Consider the following 26920-nt stretch of genomic DNA (forward strand, 5'->3'; position numbering starts at 1 on the left):
AATTACCATAAAGGAAATTACCTCCTCTTCCATTCACTATTCTTGGTTTCTTTAAACAGGAGGGCTGAGTGTAGTTGGATAAAGGCAAATAATTCAATTTCCTCTCTCCTATTCTGCATTGTGCTAATTTAATTGCACTAATAAAGACCCCAAATTGGATTAATCTACATGCATGCCTGATGCAGTAACATAATGGATAAGATTCTTTAATACGTATTCATTAACATCAGAGCAGAAGTTAATACCGAGAATTCTTCCAAAGAAATTGGAAAAAAAATTGACTTAAATGCAGTCACATTTTAGGGTACATTAGTCTTTACTCAGAGAAGTCTTTACTTCCTCAGAGGAAGAAAAAAATGGTCAAAACTTAAAGTCCTTCTGCAGAGTAGAAATGTAGAGGAAAAAATGATTTGTATATTCAAAATCTTGATGATTTATTTTTAAATGCACTGGCAATTGCTCAGGTTGCACTATATAAGTTGTAATTCTACAACGAATTGTTTCATCCCCCCATGTGCAAGAGGATATGTATCGAGGGGTCTTTATATAGACTATCTTTTTACATTTCTAGAGGTGGAAAATTATCTACATTTTTGGACCCAAAATGCTAACTGGATTTTCATTCTAATGTAACACTGAGCACCTAAATGGGTCAGGAAGATAAGACTGTTAGTGATAAAACCACAGCTGCAACATGACGGCTAGATATTGCTAAATGCTGAGATTCAAGAAGGGTAGTTTCATATTTATTTATTTTCAAGAAGATTAATCACAAGCAGTTGATGGAATCTGAACATTGAAAAGCTATGCTGAATGACAAAATATGCTCGTGGTGATATGCACTAATAGTATAAAGGTCTGATTAAGGAAGTGGGAGAAACGCCACTGCTGAACAAATTTTGAACTAGACACCATAAAGCAATACTGCTGCTGACTCTTAAGCGAAAGGTGTGTTGGTAGGAGATAAGAAGGTCTGTGGTATTTTTTAAGTTCACTGTGTAAGTGGTGATCCTTTGATGTATTCGTGGCTTGACAGTTTGCCTGTGACAACTTACCAAACTTCATAGAAGTTTGTGTCTACTTGTGTGCAGGGGGAATTCTTAAAACAGCAAAAGCACTCCTCTGCTTATCTGAATAAAACAAATGTGGAAAATATGACAGAAAGAGAAATTAATAAGTAACATTATTTGAGTAAAAAAAAAAAACCACTGACCTACTTAAAAAAGAGAAAGAAAAACTTGAGAAATAACCCCAAGATAATAACCAGATAATTCATTTCAGTATTGAATATTTTCTTCACATTTTTAATTATGCAATTGCTTAATGATAGGAGATATCACAAGGCATTTTTCTTCAAACTAAACTTTTTTTATTCGGTGATCTTGTCTGTAAATATTTGCCATTGATTTGTTCAATAAGATACTGAAAATGTCCTTAAAAAATATTTTATGAATTATTCTCTTTTAAGCATAGGAAGACACTACAGGATTTTTTTCACATTTTGTTGATAATTGGTTTATGTTTTGACCTTGAATCTTTACCTGAAAATAACATGGAAGATGTCATTTGAACGATTTGCAATATACTGATTTACAAAGGAAAATAATAGATGACATTTGAGCCTCTATGAATTTAATGTACTAATACTGTTAGTCAACTCCGTATGTTGTTCTTTTCTGTTGTTGTTGCTAACTTAGTTCTTGTCCTCCTGTTGAAATCTTTTAGCTTGTTAGTTTCAGAGAAGTGGTATTACCTACAGAAACCCAGGAGTTTCATTTTAATGAAAGAAAAATGGAAGCAGAAAAACTTTAAGGTGCTCAAGCAAAGGACCTTGGGAAGGGATATTTTGCTTTCAGAACACAGCCATTCCTATGCAACTGTAATCTTTCCTGGATTAGCCTTCTCCTGGTTCACCTCTACTTTTCATGTCAATCATGTTGCTATTAAAAAAAATTCAAACTTCTACTTTAAAATGGTTAAAACCCAGTTTAAGGAAATGAATGTTGGTTCTGCCTTTTGTTGGCAGAGAGGTTCACTGAGATGTTTCCTAAACAGTCCCCTTTAAATACAGCCTGGATGTTAAACCCCCCTGAGGAGGTTGAGGTTATTCTGAATTATATGATACTGTCAGCTCAGACAAGTATTCGAGGAAGATCTGCAGCTGACCTTCGGCAAAGAAGCTTATGGCTTGAAAAAATGGCCTTCAAAATCCAAGGAGAAAGCTAGAGAAAGAAAAGACCGCACCTTTTGTACGTGATATCTTATTTTTGTTGATGCATTCAGGAACTGATACAGACTATCTTTTTAGCAAAGAAAGATATCTCATGTAACTTTTCTTAAGCCCTTTTTGTGCCCTTCTGTTGAGAAAAACTCAATAAAGAGCGCAGTGATGGATTATTTTTTGATATTGCAGATCTCCTTCCAACAAGATCAATTCAAGCTCCCAGTACAATCAAAAAGTTTCTACCCATAAGAATACACAAAGCCAAATCCAAATACCAAACGCTCAGCAGTAATGATGTGTGAAAACAGAAGCTCAGGTAACTGTTTGCTCTGTTAACTATTTCTAGTTTGACGACTTATTCATATATTTTTTTTAATTTATGTTAAAATGTAAGGGGAAGCGTGTAATCGGGCAACAGAGATGGAAGTTGCTGTTGGCTGAGATGAGACTGGTAGAGACAGGCACTGGGATGGGGCAGGGAGCCACACACCTGCAGCCTGGGTACAGAGTGAAGGGGTTGGGATTAGAGAAGACCTCAGAGCAGACAAGACCCACAGCCCGTACGACAGTGGCCTTGTGAAGCTTGTCACTCAGGTGGCAGAACTAGAAGACAGAAGAGCTCCTGTGACGGCACAGACTTTGGGGGAAAAGTTATTTTTGAACTCTAATTTAATCTGTCATACTTAGCAGGTCTGAGATCTTTCCTTTTCAAAATTACCTTGTTCTGTTTCAATACTTACGTTCTGATGAAACACGGCCAAAGGCATTGAATACCTTTGGTACACAGGCTTCAGGAAAAGCAGTGGCAGTGCTTTCTTCAAGGTCTTGCTGACTTGGCAAGAAAGTACAGGCATCTTTTTCTTTCCTTCTTTTAATCTTGAACAGGTTTTAAATGCTGCAAGAAGTACCAATCCAGCTATTTAAACTACTGCTTGAAAGAAGTATGCTTCAGAACAAGGACCGTCTTACTCTTGGAGTATACTGCAAAACATTTTCAAAAGAGAAAATTAAAATTATATGCAAGAGAAAACGTTGACCAAATAAAGGTCTAAATTCTTCCCCCTTCACAGGAGACAGAGAGGGAGGAAGATTTAGAAGGACAGATAAAATCATGTAAAAGCAGCAACCTCCTCCCAAAGCTTAAATATGCAATAAAATGGAAGAAACAACAAACAACAGATCTGAAGACAAATCAAAACTTCTGTTCTATTGTAATGAATTAAGCTCTACTGGCCTTGCATTTTGTTTACAACTCTACACCCTCATTCGATGATACATTGCAATTCTTCAAGTAAAAATCCCTTTCCTTACTAAAAATCATGAATAGATGCTTCTTGACCACTGAGCTGTTTTACTCTTCATTTGTTCAAGGAAAGTCCTACAGGGCAGGAAAGCTTTTTCAAGAAAGGATTCACAGTGAACTGCAAATTAATGGAACACATGAATATCTGTTGTAATCATTTGTTTTGGTAGAAATAGCATAATTGTATCTTAATGTCCTGCCTGATTCACTGCAACATTTTACATCTGTTTTATGCTAATGCAGTTGCAAAGAAATCAATGATATTTATACTGACATGAAGCAGTGGGTGACTCATATGCTCAATTAGTCTCTGCAGTTAGAGAAGGAATATAGTACATTGACTTTATTTTCCAAAATTTAACCTGCAACTGTGACCACTGAATTCTAAGATTCTGGAAGTTTAACTATATTACATCAGTATGACTTCAGAGCACCCATTATAGAATCATCACAAGTTGTTTTTTAAGGATTTATTTTTTGAATTTAACTATTCTGACCACATAGGTTTTTATTTCTTTTGTGTTCTCGTAACAAGGAGGCACTGAAGTTTGACAGATTATTTTTTTTTTGATTTATACGAAGCATTAAATGGCTATAAAGTAGAATACGTGCTCTAAGAGGGCTTAGCAAATACCTTAATATAACTATCATAGTATGTTTATGCAACTATAAATTAAAAATATTATGGTTTTATTCTTATGGTTCCTTAGCTGAAATCATATGAAACCCCTACAAGCTTGAAATCAAGTTCATTTTAAACCATTTATAAATGAAAATTTGCAGATATTTCTTTTCCTACAACAATCTCCTTCTATTTTTAATTGAAACATTATTTCTCTTTTGTTACTCTGAAAGAGATTTCTAAAAAGGAAGTGATCTGTTTTTATGACGCGCTCAAAGGCTTAGCAGAATAATCTGGTGCATTAAGCAGGCAGGAATTTAAATAGATAAACAAAGGCAAGTATAATTTTAAAGAGTTGGTTGTTCTTCATGCACACAGGCCTGTCACATGTACAACTTCAGGTTTCTGGTTGTTCTGGCTAGTATCCTCTATCAAGATCTTTCTAAGAACAAAATTGCATTTATCAACTTCTTTGCAGTAGTGCGTCCATTACCAGTATTTATTTTGCAATGAGAAGCAATGAATATTTTTTGTTTATTTTTCAAAGAGTAAAATAAAAGATACATTGTAATATTAGAACTGCTGTCTGATTTATTTTTTTTTTTCTTTCAATTCCTGTCTTGATGGAGATTTTTATATACTGGTTTTTGTTGCTGCTTTTGTTCTAGATGATGTTGAATAGTATTTCCTGTATTATATTTCAGCTTCAATGGACATTTTTTTTCACTGCTGAATCAATTGTGTTTTCTGTTAAACCTGAGATGAATATATATGTGCCCCCTTTCCCTTGAGCAGGAGATCTATTGCTAAAAAAGATTGCTATATATATATAATAACATACAGAACGTGGCAGCTCAATTAATTCATCAAATGATGAATAAAGTCTTCTGAGAACAAAGATACAGATTTTGTGTCATTCTGGTATTAGATATTCTTAGACAGTTGGTGTCTAAAACATCTAAAACAGTTCTCATTTTGATTTTCTGGAAAGATTTTGACAGTGTTAATTACTTCTACAAAGAGAAATTTCTGACACTCTGAATTCATTGTTTTTCCTACACGACCTTCTGCTGCATTTGAGAAAGTCTGTCTTGTTTATTGTACTGATACATCCAGTGAAAGTCCTGGGTAAACAAAGCAACAGCAACAAAAGCAAAATACAAACCAAATCAAAATGCAGAAGACAACACAAACCAATCCGAAGCTTATAATTATCACTGTTGCCTACCAAGCAATGCATTTCCGTTCAGTTCTCCAAAACACTTACATTGAGAATTTAAGTCTCCTCTTCTTTGAGGAGACTTACTAAAGACACTCAGCAGATATGAACTCCTTTTGAACGTAGCAGTAATAAAAAGCACTGCCTGAAAGGCAGAACAGAAGCACAGCTCATCTCATTTTATCTAGAAATTCAAAAGGACTTTGCAAACACAAGTAGGTGAGCTGCTGGTCTGTCAGACACAGAAGCTGGTGGTGGGTTTGTGCATCGCTTTGCTCTCTGCTGGTCAGTAATGGATTATCTGTAATTCTCAGACTATGCAAGTCCCTGTGAAATCAAAAATTCTAACTGGAACTAAGAAAGAACAATTTTGGAGATGGTAGAATGAGGACATTTTAAGCTGAAGAAACGTAGAATTGTCAAAGTAGATCATCTTATATTCTCTTTATTTTCAGTGGAATAGATGAAAGCTTTGCTGTGCATGAAATTTGTACCTCTTTGCCAACAATAGTTAGAGCAGTGTCACTGCCCTTGGATAGACACTGCTATACCAGTACGAATATTTGTTTACTCTACAAAATCATTTTCATTCAAAAATGAGAAAGGAAATAAACAGGGCAGACTCATCTCTAAGTTTGTAAGAGAGTCACCAAAATATTGTTACACTGGCATAAAACCAACCAAAATAAATAACATCAAAACAAAGCTTATGTTACCATATCTATGAGGGGGTAAAGAGATGCGAGCTTTAAGTGGCAGACAGAAAAAAACTGAAGTTATTGAATTGTTGACTGAATTGTTAAGTGGTTTGACTGCAGTTCAAAGAGTAAGGTTCAACAAAAGTTTCTAGAGCTGCAGGAATAGAAAACATTTGAAGGAAGTCATTGCTAAGTGCAAAAAATAAGAAAATAAAGCTCAAACAAATGAAATTCTAATGAAATGTGGTGGCTCAGACAGTTACAGTTTTCACAGGTGTTATAGCTGTGGTCTGTTGAACTTATCTACCAGATCAGGCTGTTACCTCTCTCTCCCTTTCTAAATGGATAGTATCAGTTAGATTTCATACCTTTGCTTTAGCAGTTGTTGCCTACCACTGTTTCCAGCTGGGCATTTAATCTCTCACAATTATTCAAGCACACTAGGGAACAAAACACAGAATATTTGAGAGTCATATGAAAAAATGTGTAGGCAGCTAAAGAACTTTCTTCTAACAATTTATTGCAAATACACCCCCAGCACAGAGTAACATTTATTACCATTAAGAGATGTTTCAGTTCAGCAGAAGAATAAAACAATCTGCCCTGAAAAGCTACATTTTGGGTGATTACACTTTGACTTCATTCCTGCTACACTCCATAGTGAATTTGCCTATACAATTATATTTCCCCTTCCAGGATCTAGTCCAGCATCACCTGAAATTAGATTTTTCTTTAGATTTTTATGTCGTTTTCTTAAATCAGTTTTTTATTACACACATAACAATTTTTCATCTGTATTAGATGTTAATTGTTTTGCCATTAAAAGTTTTTTTTAATGTACATGGGACAAAACCCACAAGTTTATTTAATCATGTACGGACTCCAAACAACCTATTGCTGTGACAGTGTTGTGTTGTTTTTTTTTCTGTTACTGTTGTCATTAAGAAATTCAGCTTAAAAAAAAAAAAAATAAATTGACGTTTTTCTGACCCTGAACTTGGTAATTTTGGCAAGTAGCTTAGTTCAATTTTTGTCCCCCTGTTGCTGGATGATGAACCCAATAAATGTGAAAAAATGCGGCACCAAATTACTGTCAAGAACTACTCAAAATGTGCGGAGGTACTTCTTAAAACATAACAACAGCACTGAGAGGTGTTCTGAAGTCATCACCAGCATTGTGCTAACCACCACCGCTTCCTCCCAAGCAGAGCTTTGGCTGCCCTGGCCCCCCAAACAGGAGGGCAAGCCTCAGGCCACAGGGCTGACCGCAGGCCACAGGGCCCCCAAACCCCAGAGGCCCCCCTGGTGTGGCTCCACACCTGCTCCTGGGCTATTGGGATCCTTCAGACAGCAGATTTGCAAATCATTCACTGTGCACTGTAATTTCTGACAATACAAGGGTTCTGTCTCAAGTGCAGCGTTTTTTTATTAGGTCAGAAACCAGTCGATGGGGCAATTTGATATTCCTTGGTTGAAAGTTATTCTCAGTGCTGGAAATGGTATCTTTTGCAAGTGCAAGGCAACCACTGCAAAGCAAAGCAAACCCAGGACACCCGAGCACTGGATTAATGAGCAGTAGATGCCTTAATTCACACAAACAGACTCAAAACCAGACCAAAAGTTTCAGAAAAGTTGTGAGTCATAATCCAGTTACCATGGCAATAGGAAATGCCCCTCTGTGCAAATCATCAATTACAGAGAAGCCTAGAACTCATAGGAAAAGCAATTTTCCCCTTCTTGATTTGGTAAAAATCACTTTGAAGTGGTGGCATTTTGAGCTTTTCTAAAATACCTTGAATTTGGAATTATGTGATGAGCACTGCTATTCTGATATTAACATATTGGGTACTGTTGCCTCAGTCAAGCATGCATCTTTCTCAACCCACCTAGATTTTGAGAACTGTCTTCTCACAGAAGCTTCTAAAGAGTTGTGGATTTTTTCTTTTTTTTTTTTTTTTTTTTTTTTTTTTTTTTTTTTAATTCTTCAGTGTTGTTCAGGTGGTTTCTGAAGTCAGTAGCAGTCTGTGATGAAGACCTAACAACACAGAAAACTAAATGAGAAGACATGACCTTCTTGTTAACCTTATTAAAAGACTGACATAATCTAACAATGGCTTACATAAGATTTAGATCTCATTAAATTGGGTAGCAAGCTTTTCGTAACACACATTTATCATTAATGGATCCAAAAGAAGGACACAGATGATCTTATAGCCCCCTGTGCCCATAACACATCGAGACCCAGTCCGAGAGGATATCTGCTATCCTTCCTCTGCTACTTCAGATTATTGAAGGAGGAAGAACAGAAGATATTTGATTTTAAAGGTCATTCCTTTCTGCTGCTTGTTCCCATATGTATCTCAATATCAGGTCAGCCTTCCTAAAATACTTTTTTCATTATAAAGCATTTCTAATACTGCCTTTTAAAATAAAAATAGACAACATCTAGGAAAGACTGCAAGGCATGCAAATTACTTGTTCTAGTGAAAAAACTTACATTACCTACATGAAGGTCTGAGAATTGTCAAATTGCATTTTGATGGCTTTAAACATCTCAATCATTTGACTCACTAGCAGTGTTACTTCTCCCATGCTACTCTGTGTCACTCTGTTTTTAAAAGCACTCCTCCTATGGAACAAGAAAAGTTTTACCTGTGAATAAGAAGCACAATTAGTTCTTCCAGAAAGTACCTGTGGACGGGCATTGCTTGCAGGCTCAGACCTACACTTTGTTGGCTATATTGGCTGCAACTAACCAATCCTGTCTGGCTGATTGAGAAATTTCACACAAAAACAAGATATATTTTTTTCAGCAAATTTTAGTATGAGTCTTATCACTTCTAGAAAATAGACTTCTTTTTTCTTTTTTTTGCTGCCTTCGGCAAACATTACATCAACAACAATGCTAAATTTCTATTTTTAAGCAGCAAGTTATGTACAAATCATTTTATAGCAAGCTCTCACATAATACACATGATTTGGTGTTACTGATCTCAGGCTCCTCAAAACAGATTGTCAACTTTGATACAGTCAGAACTCCCATTACTGAGTAATACTTCTGAAAGTAGATATGTGAAAGGACATAAACCAAATTTTCTTGGTCCTCTTTCTTAGTTTCGAGAAAACATTGCACAACATCTTTTGCACTACAGTGATTTGCAAATCAGTGTTCAGCAGCTACATATCAGAACCAAGAATCTCAAGGGCACAGCCAAAACACTTTTTCCCTTGTTTTTGGAGAGAAGCAGCAGACAAACTGGGACTTGATTTCATTTGATCCTTATTGCCAACAGTATTAGGCACTGCATTCAGACAGAATTTTCTGGTCTAAATAAAGTGAACCAGCAGGCTTTGACCTGTGTGTCCATTAAAGAAATATGGATGAGTGCCATTTGTGCTTTCAGAATTTAGGTACAACTCTCTGTCCTCATGGATTGTGAAGAGAATTCTCAACAGGGCAAACATCGAGCTAGCTTTCTCCTATAATTTTACTGAACTTAATTTTACCCTGAAATACCTAGGATCTCAAAATATTGCTTATTTCCATTCTGAATTTTACTGTTTGTTTTTTTTTTTCTCCCTGTGTGCCTTAAAATCTCAAAACATCTAAGTAAATAAAGCTCTATACTTAAGATCATAAAAGATTATTTCATGCAAGCTACATCAGATTTCATTTTTGGAAGTGTCTGTTTGCTACAAAATACTTGTTTGTACTGGAATACTTGTTTAATAAATCAACCTCAGTTTCAGTTTAAAGCACTACATGCAATGATACATTGTGTTTGGGAAAAGTACGTAGCTCACTGCAACTTTAATATATACAATTTATATACAATTTAAGATGAATAAAACATTTTTGTCTGTGATAATTATCTGTCACAACTAGTTACTATGATAATTTCTTGGAGCACATTTGAAGGGTGAGCAAGGTTAGCAGTCTTACCCTTTTAACAGATATAATCATTTTCTGCAAGTTGTAAGCCGCATCTTTCACAAGTCTGAAATTAGCCAAAAGGACCAGCATGCATCACCCACGCCTGGTAAAACCACAGACTAACAGATATCTGTCAGCTTCCTGAAATCATCTGTTACTTTTGGCTGGTCTTAAGAAGCAGGAGGAATTAATACTGTTTAGAAAAAAATAATGAGCAACAAGAAAATGTAATAATGTACGCGTTTTTCAATAAACAAATAATATTGAATCTTTTTATTCTATGATGCAATTTAAACAAATCATTATTTTTCAGAGTAGTTTGATAACGACTGGTTCCTGTTACCATTTTAATACTCATACATTTAATACTCATTAATACTGATGAGTCTTCAGTAAATTTATTACAGTTATTGAACAAAGTCAGGTAATCCATGGAGCAGATTCCTCTGAAGGCCCTACTAAAGAGCATGGAAAATACGTGATGAGAATGACTGGTGGTAACTAACATGGCTACACCAAGGGCAAGTCACGCCTGACAGACTTGCCTTTTTATGGTAGAGTTACAATGTTAGTGGATAAAGGAAGAGAAACTGCCATCAATTACCTGGACTTGTGCAAAGCATTTGAAACCATCCCTCATGACGTCCTGATCATCAAATTGAAGAAAGATGGATTGGACCACTCACGTGATAAGGAATTGGCTGGATGGTCACATTCAGAGAGTTGTTGTCAGTGACTGAATGTCCAAGTGGAGACTGGTAACAAGTGGCATTCCTCAGTGATCGATGCTGGGACTGCTGTTATTTAACATCTTTGTAGATGACAGACAGTGGGTTTGAGTGCACTCTCAGCAAGTTTGCAGATGACACCAAGTTGTGGGTTGCAGTAGACAAGCTGAGGGAAGGGATGCTATCCGGAAGGACCTAAACAGGCTTGAGAGGTGGGTCCATGCCAACCTCATGAAGTTCAACAAAGCCAAGTGCAAGGTCCTGCACCTGGGTCAGAAAAATCCCAAGCACAAACACAGCCCTGAAGAGAAGGATTTAGGGGTGTCAGTTGATGAAAGATTCAACACGAGCCAGCAATGTGTGCTTGCAGTCCAAGCCAACTGTATCCTGGCTTGCATTAAGAGAAGCGTGACCAGCAGGTTGAGGGAATCGATTCTGCCCCTCTACTCTCCACTGGTGAGACCTCACCTGGAGTACTGCATTCAGCTCTGGGGCCCTCAACACAAGAAGGACACCAAGCTGTTGGAGCAGGTCCAGAGATTTGAAGTATATACTCCTTAGAGGCTAAAATCTTTAAATTTTCCTGAGGATAAATAAATAAATACCAACCACAACTGTTTACTTATGCCATTGCTACAGTTGCCTCCCACTACTGTAAACACCTCAAAATACAGAGAAATAGAAGTTCTATCTTTGCTCTGTAAAAACAAATGCACTAGCAATTTCTATGGATTTTTTAACATGAATAATTTCTTCAAGAATTTCTACAGCTCAGTAAAATTGAAATGCTTAAGAGTACAGGCATCTGTTTTATGTTCTTATTATTATACTGTATGTGAATTCAATGATATAATTCAACCATGATTACAGATATTCAGAAGGACAAAAAAAAAAAAAAAAAAAAAAAAAAAAAAAAGACAAACTGATTTCCAGCATCCTGTGAAGATTTTACAAGACAAAGTCCTGTCTGCATGGACTTGCATAGATCGAAAGTGAGGCTGTTAGTTTGCCTTTAGAGCTATGAGACTTCAAACATCTCTTGATTTGCACTCTGCAACATTGTATAGTTCCATTTCTTGAGAACACACTGCTTTCTTTACAAGGCTATGGACTTCAAGAATTCTGGATCAGTAAAAACATTGTAATATGAATCAGACTGAAATAAAATTCAAGGCTGAATAAGCTTTAAAAATACAGCTCTATTTTATCTAATCAGATCCACGTGTATTTCTGCACTCTGAAAGAGCTCTTGCTAAATGATTGCTTACTTCCATTAAAACTAATTTGGCAATAAGTACTCTTATTTTTTGTCTCTGACAAAGGAAGCAAAGTGGCAAGCAATCTTTGTTGTGACTTACAACTTAAATTGAGAGAAATCATTAGGGTTGATTATGCTGAAAAAAAGAGGAATCAGTACTTGCTAGTGTGATACCTATCCACTAAACTTGGCAGCAAACACTAACTTGCAGAGCTAACAGTTGATCATTCTCACTCTCACTAGCCTTGCAGCTTAGATTTCTTCTTAGATTGCAATAGTGTGGGATGAGAACGACAACATTTAACAATTACTTTGCAAGTAACCATATACAGTGCATATATGAAAAAGAATCAGGCTTTGATGGTCTCTCAGAGTTTTGTTTTGTCAGGTACTACAATTACTGATAGATAGCTGATAACTGAATTACATTTCTAGTAATGACTTAATCCAGCTATTGTAAGCATCACAGTTATGTCAAACAAGAAGTATCAAGTCACATACATAATCTATTTTGTAAAGTCATAGAACGGGTTGTGTTGGAAAGGACCATCGACTGCTACTCTATACCTCACAGGTATAACACAGCATGACTGTCAATATTTTAAGTTCTTAAATCTGTTTTCAGTGTGTTTATCTGCAACATTAAAAATTACAGACTATAAGCAAACATTAAACTGAATTAAACAAATTTTTTTTAAAAAGCAAAATTTTATTAAGACCAATCCAAAACAGCAATTCTAATAACTTATAGTAACAATTTAAAAAATTACTGACTTTTTGCATCTCTTTTCTCTGCACATTCATTCTTCTTCATATGTACTTTACATAGCAGCATCACTATAATTCCCCATTGGGATTAGAGTACAAAAAGTTTAAGCTACATTTAATGCAACTTCTTTGGCTCAAAGCAATCAACTCCCTTTCTCAAAGACTTCATAAATTTCTTCCACAGCATGCATGCTGCTGCCATAAATCCATGAATTAAAAGTGCTTTCTTTGAATTCCAGACTCCCATTGAGCAATCTGTCTGATTTCAAGATGAGAATTCATCTGATAGTCGTTAACAATCAAGAAGCTGCACTACATTCTCTAAGCATTTTAAGTAATAGGCATTTAGCTCATTTCCTTCTGGCTGTGGAGTACCTAAAATGAAATAAAAACAAGATTTTAATTTCAAATTGATTCTTAATAAAAAATTATATTTTCCAAAGATCAAATCAAATGCCTCGCATTTAATCCATATCCTATTTTATGAGCATTCTGCATTATGGAGTAAAAAATTAAAACAAATACTTTAATGTTTCAATTTTCTTGTTTATGTGTTTGTTTGAGTTTGTGTGTGCGTGTGTGTGCTTGCTTTCCAAGACCCCACTCAGTTGTAAGAACAAAGTAAGAACAAAGTAAAAACTGTCTTTTGATTCTGATGTACTACAATAACATAATCCCTTGTTGTTTTTTTTTTTTTCCAAAACTTTTGGGGGAAAGCAAAGTGAGCAATGAAAAAGTACAAAAGACATGTTGAAAAAAATCCACTACTTACACTTAAGACAATCTATCATTTTAGCTCAATTGTCACTGTAAATTAATTGAAGAATCACCAGGGCAGGTCAATAAAGAAACTTTATGCGGGAAAATATTGAAGACAACTTCACATGACTGTAAACTGTAACAACTACAGGTCCATAAAGTATTTTGTAGTCATTATTTTGATATTTAAATGTTTACTGAAGTTAAAAATCAATTTTTCAGACTACGACTTTCCATTCTAAAGTAGTATATCAATAAACATGGATCAATATTATTAAGTACTAGTTTGTGAAAACCACGTATTTCTACCTTGTTGATTAAACTTCATGATTTGAACAGTCTAAGTTTTGTTGTGCTATAAGTCAATAAAAAGTTGTCTATAAGCATGATTTTAGTATATGACAATCTTGCTTTATACTGCAGTTGGTGTTTGACTTAGTAAAGGATGAATTTGGAACATCAGCACAATGGATTAGAGTTGATATAATATGGGAGGGCATTTAGTGCACCCTCAGTAAGTTTGCAGATGACACCAAGTTGGCTGGAAGTGTCAATCTGCCTGGGGGTAGAGAGCCCCTACAGAGGGATCTGGACAGGCTGGAGAGCTGGGCTGAAGCCAATGGGATGCCAGCAGGACCAGGGCAGTGATTGTCCCCCTGTACTCAGCTCTGGTGAGGCTGCACCTCGAGTACTGTGTCCAGTTTTGGGCCCCTCAAAGGAAGAAAGACATTGAGGCCCTGGAGTGGATTCAAAGAAAGGCGACAAAGCTGGTGAACGGTCTGGAGCACAGGGCTTATGAGGAGCAGCTGAAGGAGCTGGGATTGTTCATTCTGGAGAAGAGGAGGCTCAGGGGAAACCTTGTTGCTCTCTATAACTTCCTGAAGGGAGGTTGTAGTGAGCTGGGGGTTGGCTGCTTCTCTCGTGTAACTGGTGGTAGAACGAGAGGGAATGGCTTCAAGCTGTGCCAGGGGAGATTCAGGCTGGATGTTGGGAAATACTACTTTTCTGAAAGAGTGGTCAAGCACTGGAATGGGCTGCCCAGGGAGGAAGGTCTTTTCCAACCTCTGTGATCATGTGATTCTGAGGAATAATTAAGCTGTGAGCTGTTCTAGCATCTCCCAGTTAAGATCCTGACAAATAGTTTACTGTAAGCAGAAATTTTTTGGTAATTCTGTCTTTCAGAATATGAAAGTAACTTTGTATCACAAGCCTCTGCACTGATAACCCTGTTTGAATACTAGTGTAGAGCAAATTAATTAAGGAGGAAAATTCATTGATTTAAAATTAAGTATTTGCATGTTTTTGCAAGATGAGAGTCTGATGCAACAAATTACAACATACAAATGCATTATTACCTACTGAAGCTGCAGCTCCAGACTAATGCTTGAACATCATCTCAAAATGAATGCTCTTGAATTTAGCAATCTATCATACAAAAGCTACTCAAAACTGTAGCTATCTTCAGGTACTTCAGAAAACCCTTAAGTTTTCAAAAAGCCAACTAATTAATAGTATAGTGATTTAGGACTGGCACAACCATCTGCTCTGATTCCCTCTCTACGTAACTGAATATAGTGACTTTGAGAACTCTTTAAGCAAATTTTAAGCTACAAGAACAACTTTTTTTCCTAAATCATTAACACAGGAATATAGAATGAAACAAAATAAAACAATTTGCTGCAGATAAAAATCAGACCTATTCTTGCAAATGAACCTTATCTATCACCTGAGATCTTGTATGAAATTTTTTAAGCAAATGACATTTTACTATTTACATTTAAAAGATGTCTGGCTATAAATCTTATCAGTACTCATGATTTTAGAGATGAAAGTATGCTCTCAAAACCTAGCAGCAAGCCAAAAATCACTCTGACAATATATATTAAAATGCACTAGTGAGCTACTTGAAAAATACAGAATTGGAATTAGCTGAGGTTAAAAAACTTACTTTTCACTAAAGAATATGCTTCATCTATTTTTCTCCTTATTGATGGATTCTTCAAAGTCACTTTTGCCTGTAGCACACAGAAACAGAATACAATGACTTCATTTTTTTCCCCCACCTTGACACTTTAACAACAAACTCAGTTTCCCTGCTTGTAAATAGATATTGACAACAACTCAATTGGAAGTGAAATTCTTGAATTTTAGAATTAGCATATGCTATCATCATACAGACTGTATTTATATAAGCAGAGTGAAATCACACAGGACAAGTTGACTTTTGCGGTTCAAACCCCAATCCTGAGTACCTCTGTGATTAAAATAAGAAGATGGAGCTGCTAACGTAAGTTTTAATTTTATTTACTTAAAAGTTGCCATGCTTAAAAGAAACATCACATTTTTATTCAAGTATTTCTCAAATACTAACCTTCTGATAGTTGTGAAGCAATGCCCAAAGTGAAGCTGCTCCAATTCTCTGAACTGCACAACTGTCACTTTCCAAACAGGTAGTTAGCACTGCAATAGCTTTATCTTAAAATAAATAAATAGAACAAATAGACCATCAAGAAAATATCAAAGCCATAATTATATTTACATTTCACTAGTTTTATACTTGGAGTGCACATTTTATGACGTATTGGTATAGTAGAGGAATTACACAAGTTACAATATCAGATTAAATTTAAATATGCTCAGAGAGTGTTTAAAAACAAACAAAAAACGAGTGCTAAAAAATAAGTAATGAGTAATAAAACATACACATGTTATACAGCCATCAGATATGCATAGGGACTGAGGAAGCTATGAAGTTGTTTTATAACTCTCAGGAGCCACAATTATAGCCACATCAAGATGGAAATTAAGATGTTTTTATTTTCCATAGTAATTGCTATGTAAGTAATTTGTAACTGATGAAAAATATTTTTCTCTCTAAAATTAAAATTTTCTCTATAAAATTAGGTACCTTAATTTCCTAGCCTGCCTGTGAAACCAGACTCAGGTAAGATTGTTCACTTAACAAAATTCACAGATAATGTATATGAACAATGTATGCTTAATTAAGGCAGCATCAGGGAAAAATCGAAAAGGATGGGCACTATAGAAGATCTGCTGAGAAGTCATAAGGAAGGCAGGAGTATTCTGCCTGCAATTAAAAGAGAGAACCTGAAACACCCTAAAAAACAACAACAACAAAACCAAACAAAAAACAAAACAAAAAACCCAAACAAGAACAGTTCTGTCCCTGTTGTTACATTAAACATATATGCCGTGATCATAACTTCACCACTACCATAAACATTTTCTGTGCATGATAAAAAACATAATAGTTTGTTTCAATAGCCATGATTTGCAGGAAATAATAAGGTTTCGTTTGAAGAGATGAACTTCTAGGGTAGAAATTTATATTAAAAATTTGTGAACTAGATTATTACAAATCCTTCAATATAATTTTGTAAAAACCATTTTGCTTTTCCTTTTGCTAAATATTCTTACTTAGAATGCATTTCTGCCAAAGCATCAGTTCTAAAACAGCTTCTATCAAAATCATTTTTACAAATATGCTTTTCTAAATAATACTAAGATCTTGATCAGTAACACAAACTGCACCAAAAATATGGTATCATGGAAGACATTTTTTATTAGATTTAATACCCTTCATGCACTTACCATTAGCTAATATCTTAGGCTTATTTGTTGGACTAAAACATATGTTATGTAGAATAAGTAGTGCTATATGTTGGCTGCTCTTGTGTTTGCATTTACACATTTCCACTATCTGGTCTAAAAACCCATTTATCTTCATAATCATTTGCTGTCCATCTTCTCCAAAAGATATGTTCAGTAGCAGCTTTAGCCAAAGAGTACACACATTGCTAGGATTTTTATTACTTCCTTTTGGTAATGAAAGAGACAAAAAGTTCTGCAGGAAGTTACTCTGTCAGAAGGAACAAAAAGGATGTTAGGATATATGCTGTTCAATGGTTTCTTCACTGCTGTTTAGACTTTCCAAGGTATATACTTGACCAAAACTTAATATTAATGTTTTAGTTGTATTGATACAATATATTTATTTAAATTAGAACTTCCATCACTACATAAGCATTCTGATTTGCTTTGCATTTATTGCTTTTGTCCCCAAAATGACCTATAAGCAATTTTATTGAATCAGTGTAGTACTTACATAATATGTTCTTTATTCCTCACTTATATTAACAAGTGCTAAATGAACAGTATCATTTCCTCCGTATACAATCATGGGCAACGTATCTGCAGCAAGTTTGCAAATGACACAAAGCAGGGAAGAGTGGCTGGTATGTGAGAGGATCATGCTGCCATCTAGGGAGAACTCAAGAACCTGGAAAATTTGGCTGGCAAATACCTCATGAACTTCAACAAGGAGAAATATGTGGGTACTCCCAGTACATGCTGAGGGCCACCCAGATAGAAAGCAGCTTTGTAGACAAGGACTCACAGATCCCAGTGGAACATAAGGTAGAAATGTGCCACTGCCACTGACAAGGCTAAAAGTATCTTAGGCTGTATTAGACAAAGCATTGCCAGCAGGTTGAGGGAGAAAATTCTTCCTCTCTACTGGCAAGCCTGTAGTACTGTCCCCAGTTTCGAGTGTTTCAGTACACAAGAGACACAGGCATGGTGAAGAATACAACAAAGGGCCACAAAGATGTGTAAGGGACTAGAGCATCTACTCACATATGGGTAAAGGCAGAGAAAGATGGGACAGTTTAGCTACGATCACAAGCACTCCATACTGAAGTATGAGGGTTTATTACAAAAAGCAAAATGCTTACATCACATATTAAAAGAAAAAAAAGTGAAGAATATTATTTACTTACTTTCTGAATAATTCCTTTACAGTCATGAGATAGAGCAAGGTTAGAAAGAAGATCAAAAATCACATGCTGAAGTGGACTGTTATCATCGGATACTTGGGAAGCCAATTTCAAGATGTTATGCATTAATGAACTGCCAGCTGCACTTCTTACAGACACAAGTGATGATTGCCCACCACTGGTCCAACAAAGTGAAGCACAACCTTAAGGAAATAAAACATTTACCATATAAGACCAAATATGTATACATTTTATAAAAAGAAGAAATTAATGAAAGAATGGTGAACACGACAATTTAAAGGAACAGCAGCCCACTGTTCTTCTACTGTTAAAAAAATAGTAATTGCTGTCTTAGAGTGTCTCCTTAAAGACAGGTACACTCTCAGAAATACTGCAGTTATGTGGCATGAGAATTGAAACCAATCCTCTGAATCTGTTTTAGAAATCAGGTCTCTATACTTGTGAAAGTTTTAACCATAGTACAAAGTCAAATGCTACACTACAGAACTACAAGCTCAAATTAACACACCAACAGGGAACAACTAAGTTACCAATACAATGTTTATGTAAAAATACACATTTATACATTTTTGTTTAGTGGTATTTGTAACCATGGTTTAGTGGTATTTGTAACCATTTGTAACCATTGTAACTGTAACCATGGTTAATTATTTATATGGCAAAAGTAAATAAAAATCAGACCATTTTTAACTGTTATAAACATCTACATGTTTTCTTTGACTGCATTAAGCAGAAGTGGATAAGCAGTTTAGACTAAGCAAGTTTGGTTCACCTCATAAACAACAATTATAAACAGAAAGAGAAAACATTATGAATTTAAAATCTTATTAGCAAGGATTAATTTCCAGCATTTCACAGAACCTGACACATTCACTGTGGCTGGTGAACACATTCATGTATTTCCGAAGACCATTTTAAAAATAACTATTTATGAAAAAGATATAGACTGATGCAAGATCTGGAGATATAAGCTTAAAAAGAGGATGAAAATGCTCAGTTGTTAATATACTCTTAAAAACTAACTCCTAAGGGTATTTTGGTAGGGAGAAATCGTCAAATACCTGTTTCCTCAAGTCACAAACAAATTGTTCTCTAAGTTGATAACCTGGATATGGAATGAGTAGTGGGGATAATTTTACTCAGTGGAAAAGAGGATTTCCTTAAACGAAGAGGATTCTTATGGAAAGTGTATTTTTATCAATCAAGTTACTGAGATCAATATATAAATAGAAGAAATACAATATGAAATTAATTACTATATTTTCAACAAGGAACAAAATATAAACTGTATGAAGTACTGATAACATCGTTCTCAACAATAAAATTCCCATAGCAGTATTTCCACAGTATACTATTTAGTTCAGTAAGACTTTCAGTGTAACCAACAGACATGGTTTGAATTAAATGCTATTTAATCCTTTAATACAACTGTATTATTGCTAAATCCAACCCAGTGAAACAGGATCTGAGCAGAAGACTTGAATGCGTTAAAATTAAAACTCTTGATAGACTTTGATGCACCAGTGCTTTTATACTCTGCCCTAGCAGTAGTAATAAACAGTCTTTTCCCATTATGCTTTTTTCTGCTCCTTTTTTATGTTATCCTAATTATTCTTTTTAAACATTTTGATATATTACATCACAGAGAGACTATACCTGCAGGGTAGTATGCAGTGTAGACACAAAGCAAATGCAGAGCTATTTCCATTGAGGAGTCATCTATTAAAAGCCATGGCCATAACAAATGCAGAACAGGAACAAGGTGAGCTTTGAGTGCTGCTATCTGTGAAAATAAGATGAAGTATTTATATTACTATGTAAATACTATATTACTATATAATTACTACATTACTATAGTATATACTACATACTTTGAAGTATAAACAAAGTGAGAAAAACAAGTTTTTTCTTACTGTGCTTCATTAGTTTGCTTTAAAGTATTGTACAGAAACACGTATGATTCCACAAGACAATTCTTTATAGACAATGTTCAGTTTCAAATATTGTAACTTTTATTTCAGTAAACTCCTTTGAAATCACTTTTAGTGATATGCATGCCTACGCGTTGCCATATATATCTTAGTATTAAAATACTTCGGTAGCAAATTCTCAAGTATACATTACATATCTGTATTTTTGTTTCTGCACAGCTTTATAATACAGTAATACTGACAATTATTTTCTGGCAATTAAATTTATCCCTCTGAAGAAATATGGCAGTAAGCTAAACTTTTTATTCTAGAACTACCCTAAAAAGTTTTAATTACTGGGAGACATGCAAATAAAGGCTCAAGTTCCCCTTCTACAGCTACTCCAATTAAACTAACTGGAACTCAAAAAGCATGGAAATAAAAAAGTGCAGTTGTACAGAGCAAATAATAGAAAACCAGTTATCAACAACATCCTTCTCTCCTTCAAGAAACCAACTCTGCAGACCCTTGATGTAAATAAGGAGAACTCTCAACAATAATCTCATTTGATTTTTTTCCTTGGTGTAAAGGAAATGGTCTTGATTCTTGAAGGGAAAGGTTGCATCAGTGTAGCCAAAGCAATGATATTGGGATATACACCATTCAGATAAGCAGTTGGCTTATGTAGGCCTGTAACATATGGAATCCCTGAATCACCAAGGTTGGAAAAGACCTACAAGATCATCCAGTCCAATCATCCACCTATCACCAATAGTTCTCATGAAACTATGTCCCTCAGCACAACATCTAAACGTTCCTTGAACATCACCAAGGTCGGTGACTCCACAACCTTCCTAGGCAGCCCATTCCAGTATTTCCTAACATCCAACCTGAATCTCCCCTGGCACAACTTGAGGACATTCCCTCTAGTCCTACTAACATGTTGCTCTATATACAAAAAGGAGGCTAAGCACATGCCCTTGACAGAGGTACTCCTGTAAGGAATTACTTACCTTGCATTCTTCATTTTGAAAGAGGCAGTTTCTAAGAAGCTGCATAGCACATCTTAACTGCTTTTTAAGGCTATCCTCCTATTTAGATAAAAACATTTGAAGATAAGCACAAAAATACAAAAACAGTGCATGGAAAGGATATTTCAAATGAGAGGTGAAAATCTAAGGTATCAATGACAGGTCACATGTCTTCCATATACTTTCTTTCTTTTTTTCAGGTTAGATTTCTTTCGGTTAACTGTATGTATACCTGCACTCTCTTTTTAAGCCACACTATTTCCAGCGGGACTGAACTGGCCAAATGCAGAGATCTGTAATTTAGAGCTCAATTTCTCTGACAATTAAAGAAGAATGGGATGGAACAATTCCCAGGTTTGTTTGTTGAGTTGTACCATCCTAAAGCAGAAATCTAAAAAAAGTCAGATAAATCACTTCCTAAAATCACCTATTTAAAATCCTTGTGTGAAAATAAACAATCTCTATCTTGCAGATCTCTGTATTTGGTCAGACCAATTCATCGATATATTCTCTCTGTCTTAGTTCACAATTCTTCATATTGGAAAGTTTCTGACCTTATAAGAATAGTACACAGATAAATGCAGACCTTTGGACAGTGAACTACCATGAAGACTTTCAAGTATAAAAGTGAAAAAAAATATCTATCTTCATGGTAGTTCTGTGACACTAAAAAGCTAATGATGGCTTGACCTCTAACTACCATGGGGTTGATACACTAAGCCATTTCTGAAAGATGACCAAATTCCAGCAAGACTGTTCAACCCAGGAGACTGTTTCCATACTTCCATCTATAAGCATAAAGGAAAAAAGATGTAAAGTAGCATTCATGCTTATTCTCCAATAAGGTGAAACAACAGTATTTGCTTGTCAATCATACTATGTACAGTTGATGACATTTAAAAATTAATTACGAATTTATCTCAAAAAAGTTAATGAAAGTCAGATGTAATAAAAAAAAAGAAATATACATATCCTCCTTTTAAAATCATCTTATGACTGGTTGTCTTGTTTTTAACTAAGTAAGATACAAAATAGATCTTTGAAGAACTTTTTTATGGATTAACTTACTTGATAAACTCAAATAGCAATAAATCTTATAAAATTCCCCAAGCTACAACTAATACTTAATACAACTTATACAACTATACAACTTAATACAACTAATACTTAAGTGTAAGCTGCTACAAGGTTAAAAAGCCTATAGATTGTGTTGACGGCACTATCTTAAGTTATTTGCTTCAGGCTATCTTGATTTTTACTAAGATCTTGTTCTGAGACCTTTTCTAAAGCTTGGCTATTTGTATGTGTACTTGGCTAGTATCATGATAATTATTGTGACAGAAAAGGAATCTCAGGTCGAATGCCTCAGTTACTCCGAGACTGAAGTTAATTCAAATACATTCTTCCCAACAGTCAAAATAAGGCAAAGAATTACCTCTGTTAACCCTACTTTAAGAGATGTGCCCCAAAGTGGGCTGACAGGTGGTTTGTATGGCTTTCTCTCATACAAAACCAAATTACTTATCTTTACGTGCCACCACATACGAACAAGAGCACACTTACATATGCTGCAGCAATTTACAGTCCCAGTTCAATGGGGAAATGTGTCAAAAAATTTCCTGCAAATTTCTTTCAAAAAATTCTTTATTAAATATAAAAAAATCCTTCTGGCTAGTCAAGGTCACCTTTCTCAGAGGGTTCTTTCTTTCAGATTTTAAATAGCTTCTACATTTTCTGAGAAGCATATACCCCCAGCTTTCTCAGCCCAGCAAATATAGATCTGTATGGGCATATTCAGCACAGGACACTTTTCAGCCTCCATCCCTTGAAGAAGGGATAATAAAGTGCTTAGGTGGTCTGAAGAAAAATCATTATGATCTTCAAATATCAGGGTCAAATTCCTGTAAGAGCTCATTGTTACAAAATGCAGTTTCACATCCTCACAAATCAAGCTTAATGTCTGTTTGTACCAATGCCAAAGAGAAAAATAATATCTAGCTTAAACAATGCACATCTATCCTGCAGAAAGATACTTTCTGCAATTGCAAGTTAATGTGGGATTGTATGAGATATCAAATTTGACAGCAGAAGTCATTTCTTGCATTTTAATAATTCTTCTAGATGAAAATAGTAGAAAGCAGGCAGAAACTTATGAAACTGTTGTACTATAATAAATCATCTATTTTTAGATGTGGTAAGGAAGAGCTGGGTAATAGATGAATCTGCTGATGGAATGAATGAAAATTAAAAAAGAAAAGCTAAAAAAAACCCTTGTGAATGGAGGGAAAAACATCAGAATATTGACAGTGGAAGGAGCACATAAATGAGGTAAACAAGCTGATAAGCTAATGACAAGGTCAGCTGAGTCTGATAAGAGATCAAGGCATCCAATCCAACTACGTAGGACAGAAAATGGAATGTAATTGGAAAACAAAGAACAGAAGAATAACAGAGAATAAAAAACAAGGTTTATATGCACAAGTAAAATGCACAAGTTGTGGGACAGAAAAGAGATTGGTGCAGGAAAAGACAATAAAAAAATGGCTGGGACAGCTTAAAAGAGGGAGGAAAAACTGAAAAATGATAAAGATATATTCTTGTGAAAACAAGGTGAGAAAAATGAGCTATGCTGGGCAGAGACATGATTGTTAAGGCTGGAAGTCCAACCCTGAAAAAAACAAACAATCAAGTTTGCAAAATCCCTGTACGTGGAGATTCTTAAGGAAGCCCTACTATAAAGATCCACTACAAGCTGTCATTTATTTTCTTTCATCTGAGGCAGCTACCAACAGTACACACTTCAAGGAGAGAGGGAAAAAAAAAAAAAAAAGCTGAGAAGTATTTTATCATATCAGTCTTCTGGTTTGTTTTTTGTTTGTTTGTTTTCTTTTTGTGTTTTTTGTTGTTTTGTTTTGTTTTTTTGTTTTTTTTTTACAGTTACCTTTTTTTTCTGTGCTTTCCCAGGCTTTAGAGAATCCAAATTCAGCTGCGCATGAATATGCTTCATCTGTTCTATACAGCTACCTATCAGGTCAACTGGAAGACAAAAAAATCATTATTATCTAGAAGCTCATTCATAAACAAAATAATTCAAAATACCTTGTTGTAATGTGAATTTTCAAAGCAATTCAAAATAAAAACATAATAATAATAATAATAATAATAATAATGATAATAAAAACTAAGATTAGGTGTTAGTAGCACACAATAGTATGGCAACAGGAATTCTGAAACAGAAGATTTTAGCTCTTAGAAAGATGATGATTACTATCATTCGCCTGAAGTTGTTCACTCAATTCTTTCAATTCTCCAAATTCTGCAAATTCATATCATCTCCTTGATATCAGGAAGTAACTACTACAGCCCCTGAGATGGATTGCACCTAGCAGAATGATCTCAAGAACCAAGGATATTTTTGAATTGTCCTGCAACAGATTCCTGTCAGCAGAATGTTCAAAGAAAAAGGAACAGATAAGCAGACTGGAGGGTGATTTTTGATGATTTCTTCTTATCACCTATTTTTCCAATAATTCTTCATTTCTGTGAGTCACTGAAATAAGACAGACAGTTGACAAAGATGGAGACAGGCTAGCTTATGAAAATGAATTGGGAGGTTGAAGATAGCAAATCATAACCCTTCAGGATATCTTCAACAAAGCTGCAAAGACTAAATCTTTGAAAGATCAGGGCACTTATTTATCTTACCCAAGTTTTTGTCCCTCACAGAAAATTTGCTACATCTGAAGTAAGACCAAAAAGCTAAGATTCAGGTGGTTCAGAGTGAAAAAAATGTTATTAGTTTAATGGCATCCAGAGTTCTCAAAGTTACAAGAAGATCACAGCATCACAGGATATAATTCAAGTTGGAAGAGATAGCATCCAAGGGTCATATAGACTAAACTAGAATAAAGTAGAATCAGCTGTAAGACTAGACAAGGTCTACCTGGTGTCTTACCTAGCTGGTCTTGAAAGTCTCGAGGACAAAGACTGCATAATACATCTAGGCAATCTGATCCTCTATATGGCTACCCTGAAAGACAAAACGTTCCTGTGGGGACAGAAATCTCCCTCATTTCAATTTTTGCCCATTCTCTCTCATCCTCCTTTTCTACATACTGTGAAAAAATCTGTCTTCTTCACAACCTCATATATACATGCAGGTTAATATTAGGTCCTCCCCAAAGTCTCTTTTCTCCAGTTGAAGGCCATTGGCCTCAGTCCCTCCTCTAAGCTCCAGATCCTGCCCACCCTGCTGGCCTTCCACTAAAATCACACCAATTTGCTGATAACTTTCTTGTACTGGGACAAATCTGGACACATTATTCCAGACTTGGCCTAGAAAGTGCTAGGTAGAGGAAGATAATCTTTTTCCTCAACCTATTGGCTATGCTTAATGTAGTCCAAAATGCTCTTCTCACAGTCAGCCTACCGCTTATCTCAAGGTCCTACAGGCTACACAGTTTTAAGCTGTTGTTCCTCTCCAGGTGCAGGACTTTGCATTTGTGCATTTAAAAGTAGCTCTTAAGAGCTGAACTTTTGATGATAGAGCTATAGATATTTTCTGAACAATCATTTGAATTCCAGAACTCATCTTTAAAACTTGTGCTGTATCACAGCTAGGATTCAAAGGCTGCTTTAGCACTCGTAGTGCTTTTACATTAGTCAGATCTTAGATGACTTAGTGGGTTCTTCAACATAAGAACCATGTTGATTAAAGCAAAGGCTGAAAAGACCATTAATACCTTGGGAAGTAGCAGGAAATAGGATTTGAAGATTGGAGTTTTCTGCCACTACTAGGACCAGGCATTGAGTGGATATACCTAAGCTATATATATATATATATATCAGTGCAATCTAGGTTTAAAGGACCAAAAAACCGGCAGAGATGGAAGTACAGAGAAAGCATTCAAGAGAAAAAAAGGGTACTTGCAATGATTAGCGAATATGAAATGTACAATAGATGACAAACACAAATTAACTGGTAGATTCAAAAACCTCTCATTAGAGGTTTTTAATTCTGTTTTACTACTGTACATACCCTAGGAATGGAAGATGTACTGCAAGAGGAAAAAATATTACTTAAACTGAAAAATTGGAAGAATAAAACTAGAGAGGCAGGAAAGAGTGGAGCTGTGAAGAAGTATTTTCTTCTCTGGGTACAGACAGAACTGAAAATACGGAGCATACTTCCGCTAACAAGCCTGTATTGCCACGAAACAAGAAATGGATAAATTCTTTAAGACACTGTCAGAGATCTTTGGTACTGAATGGATGAATGTGAGTAGTAATAGCTCACCTGTCCTAACATATATGATATTTAAACATGTACTTTTCGACTGGATACTGGATTTATTATTAATACATTTTAGCAAAAACACCTTAGCAAAAAAAAAAAAAAAAAAAGTTTCTGAAAACTAGATATTTTGTTCTGACAAAGGCTATTACAATTAGTAAAATGTGAAAAACATCTTCAAACCGTTTGTAAAGCATTGATCATACATTTAAAAATGCTCACCTTCCAGTGCATATTTCTGGGCATTTTTACTGACAGCTAATAGAGAGAGCAATGCATTTGCAGCAACTTCTTTCAGCACATCCTTTGAAGATTTCCTTTCACAAACCTACAAATAAAGCAATTTCATTATCACA

The 26920-nt window shown here is 35.3% G+C and overlaps 2 protein-coding genes across 7 annotated transcripts in view; both read right to left on the minus strand.

Moving 5' to 3' along the window:
* The window catches only part of CD226 (CD226 molecule), a 33368-nt gene extending 32221 nt beyond the window's left edge, over positions 1-1147 (minus strand). Inside the window, exon 1 of the mRNA XM_048940755.1 lies at positions 1056-1147. Coding sequence (XP_048796712.1) covers positions 1056-1065 — 10 coding nt within the window. The 5' untranslated portion in view covers positions 1066-1147. The remainder of the gene's footprint in view (positions 1-1055) is intronic.
* An 11163-nt stretch (positions 1148-12310) lies between these two features.
* Positions 12311-26920, minus strand: part of RTTN (rotatin) — a 74526-nt gene continuing 59916 nt past the window's right edge. For 4 of the 6 annotated variants that reach the window (XM_048940746.1, XM_048940747.1, XM_048940749.1 and 1 more), the window contains 9 exons: positions 26787-26892; positions 24213-24307; positions 21254-21331; positions 19987-20113; positions 18313-18512; positions 17126-17393; positions 15885-15988; positions 15462-15528; positions 12312-13129 (listed from right to left, as the gene is read on the minus strand). In XM_048940746.1, the coding sequence (XP_048796703.1) occupies positions 13047-13129; positions 15462-15528; positions 15885-15988; positions 17126-17393; positions 18313-18512; positions 19987-20113; positions 21254-21331; positions 24213-24307; positions 26787-26892 (1128 nt within the window). In that variant the 3' untranslated portion in view covers positions 12312-13046. Of the gene's footprint in view, positions 13130-15461; positions 15529-15884; positions 15989-17125; positions 17394-18312; positions 18513-19986; positions 20114-21253; positions 21332-24212; positions 24308-26786; positions 26893-26920 lie in introns of all 6 variants that reach the window. The other 2 variants (XM_048940745.1, XM_048940744.1) reach the window with 1 other exon arrangement.

This window comes from Lagopus muta, chromosome 3 (genome assembly GCF_023343835.1).
Source record: "Lagopus muta isolate bLagMut1 chromosome 3, bLagMut1 primary, whole genome shotgun sequence".
Classification (NCBI taxonomy): Eukaryota; Metazoa; Chordata; class Aves; order Galliformes; family Phasianidae; genus Lagopus; species Lagopus muta.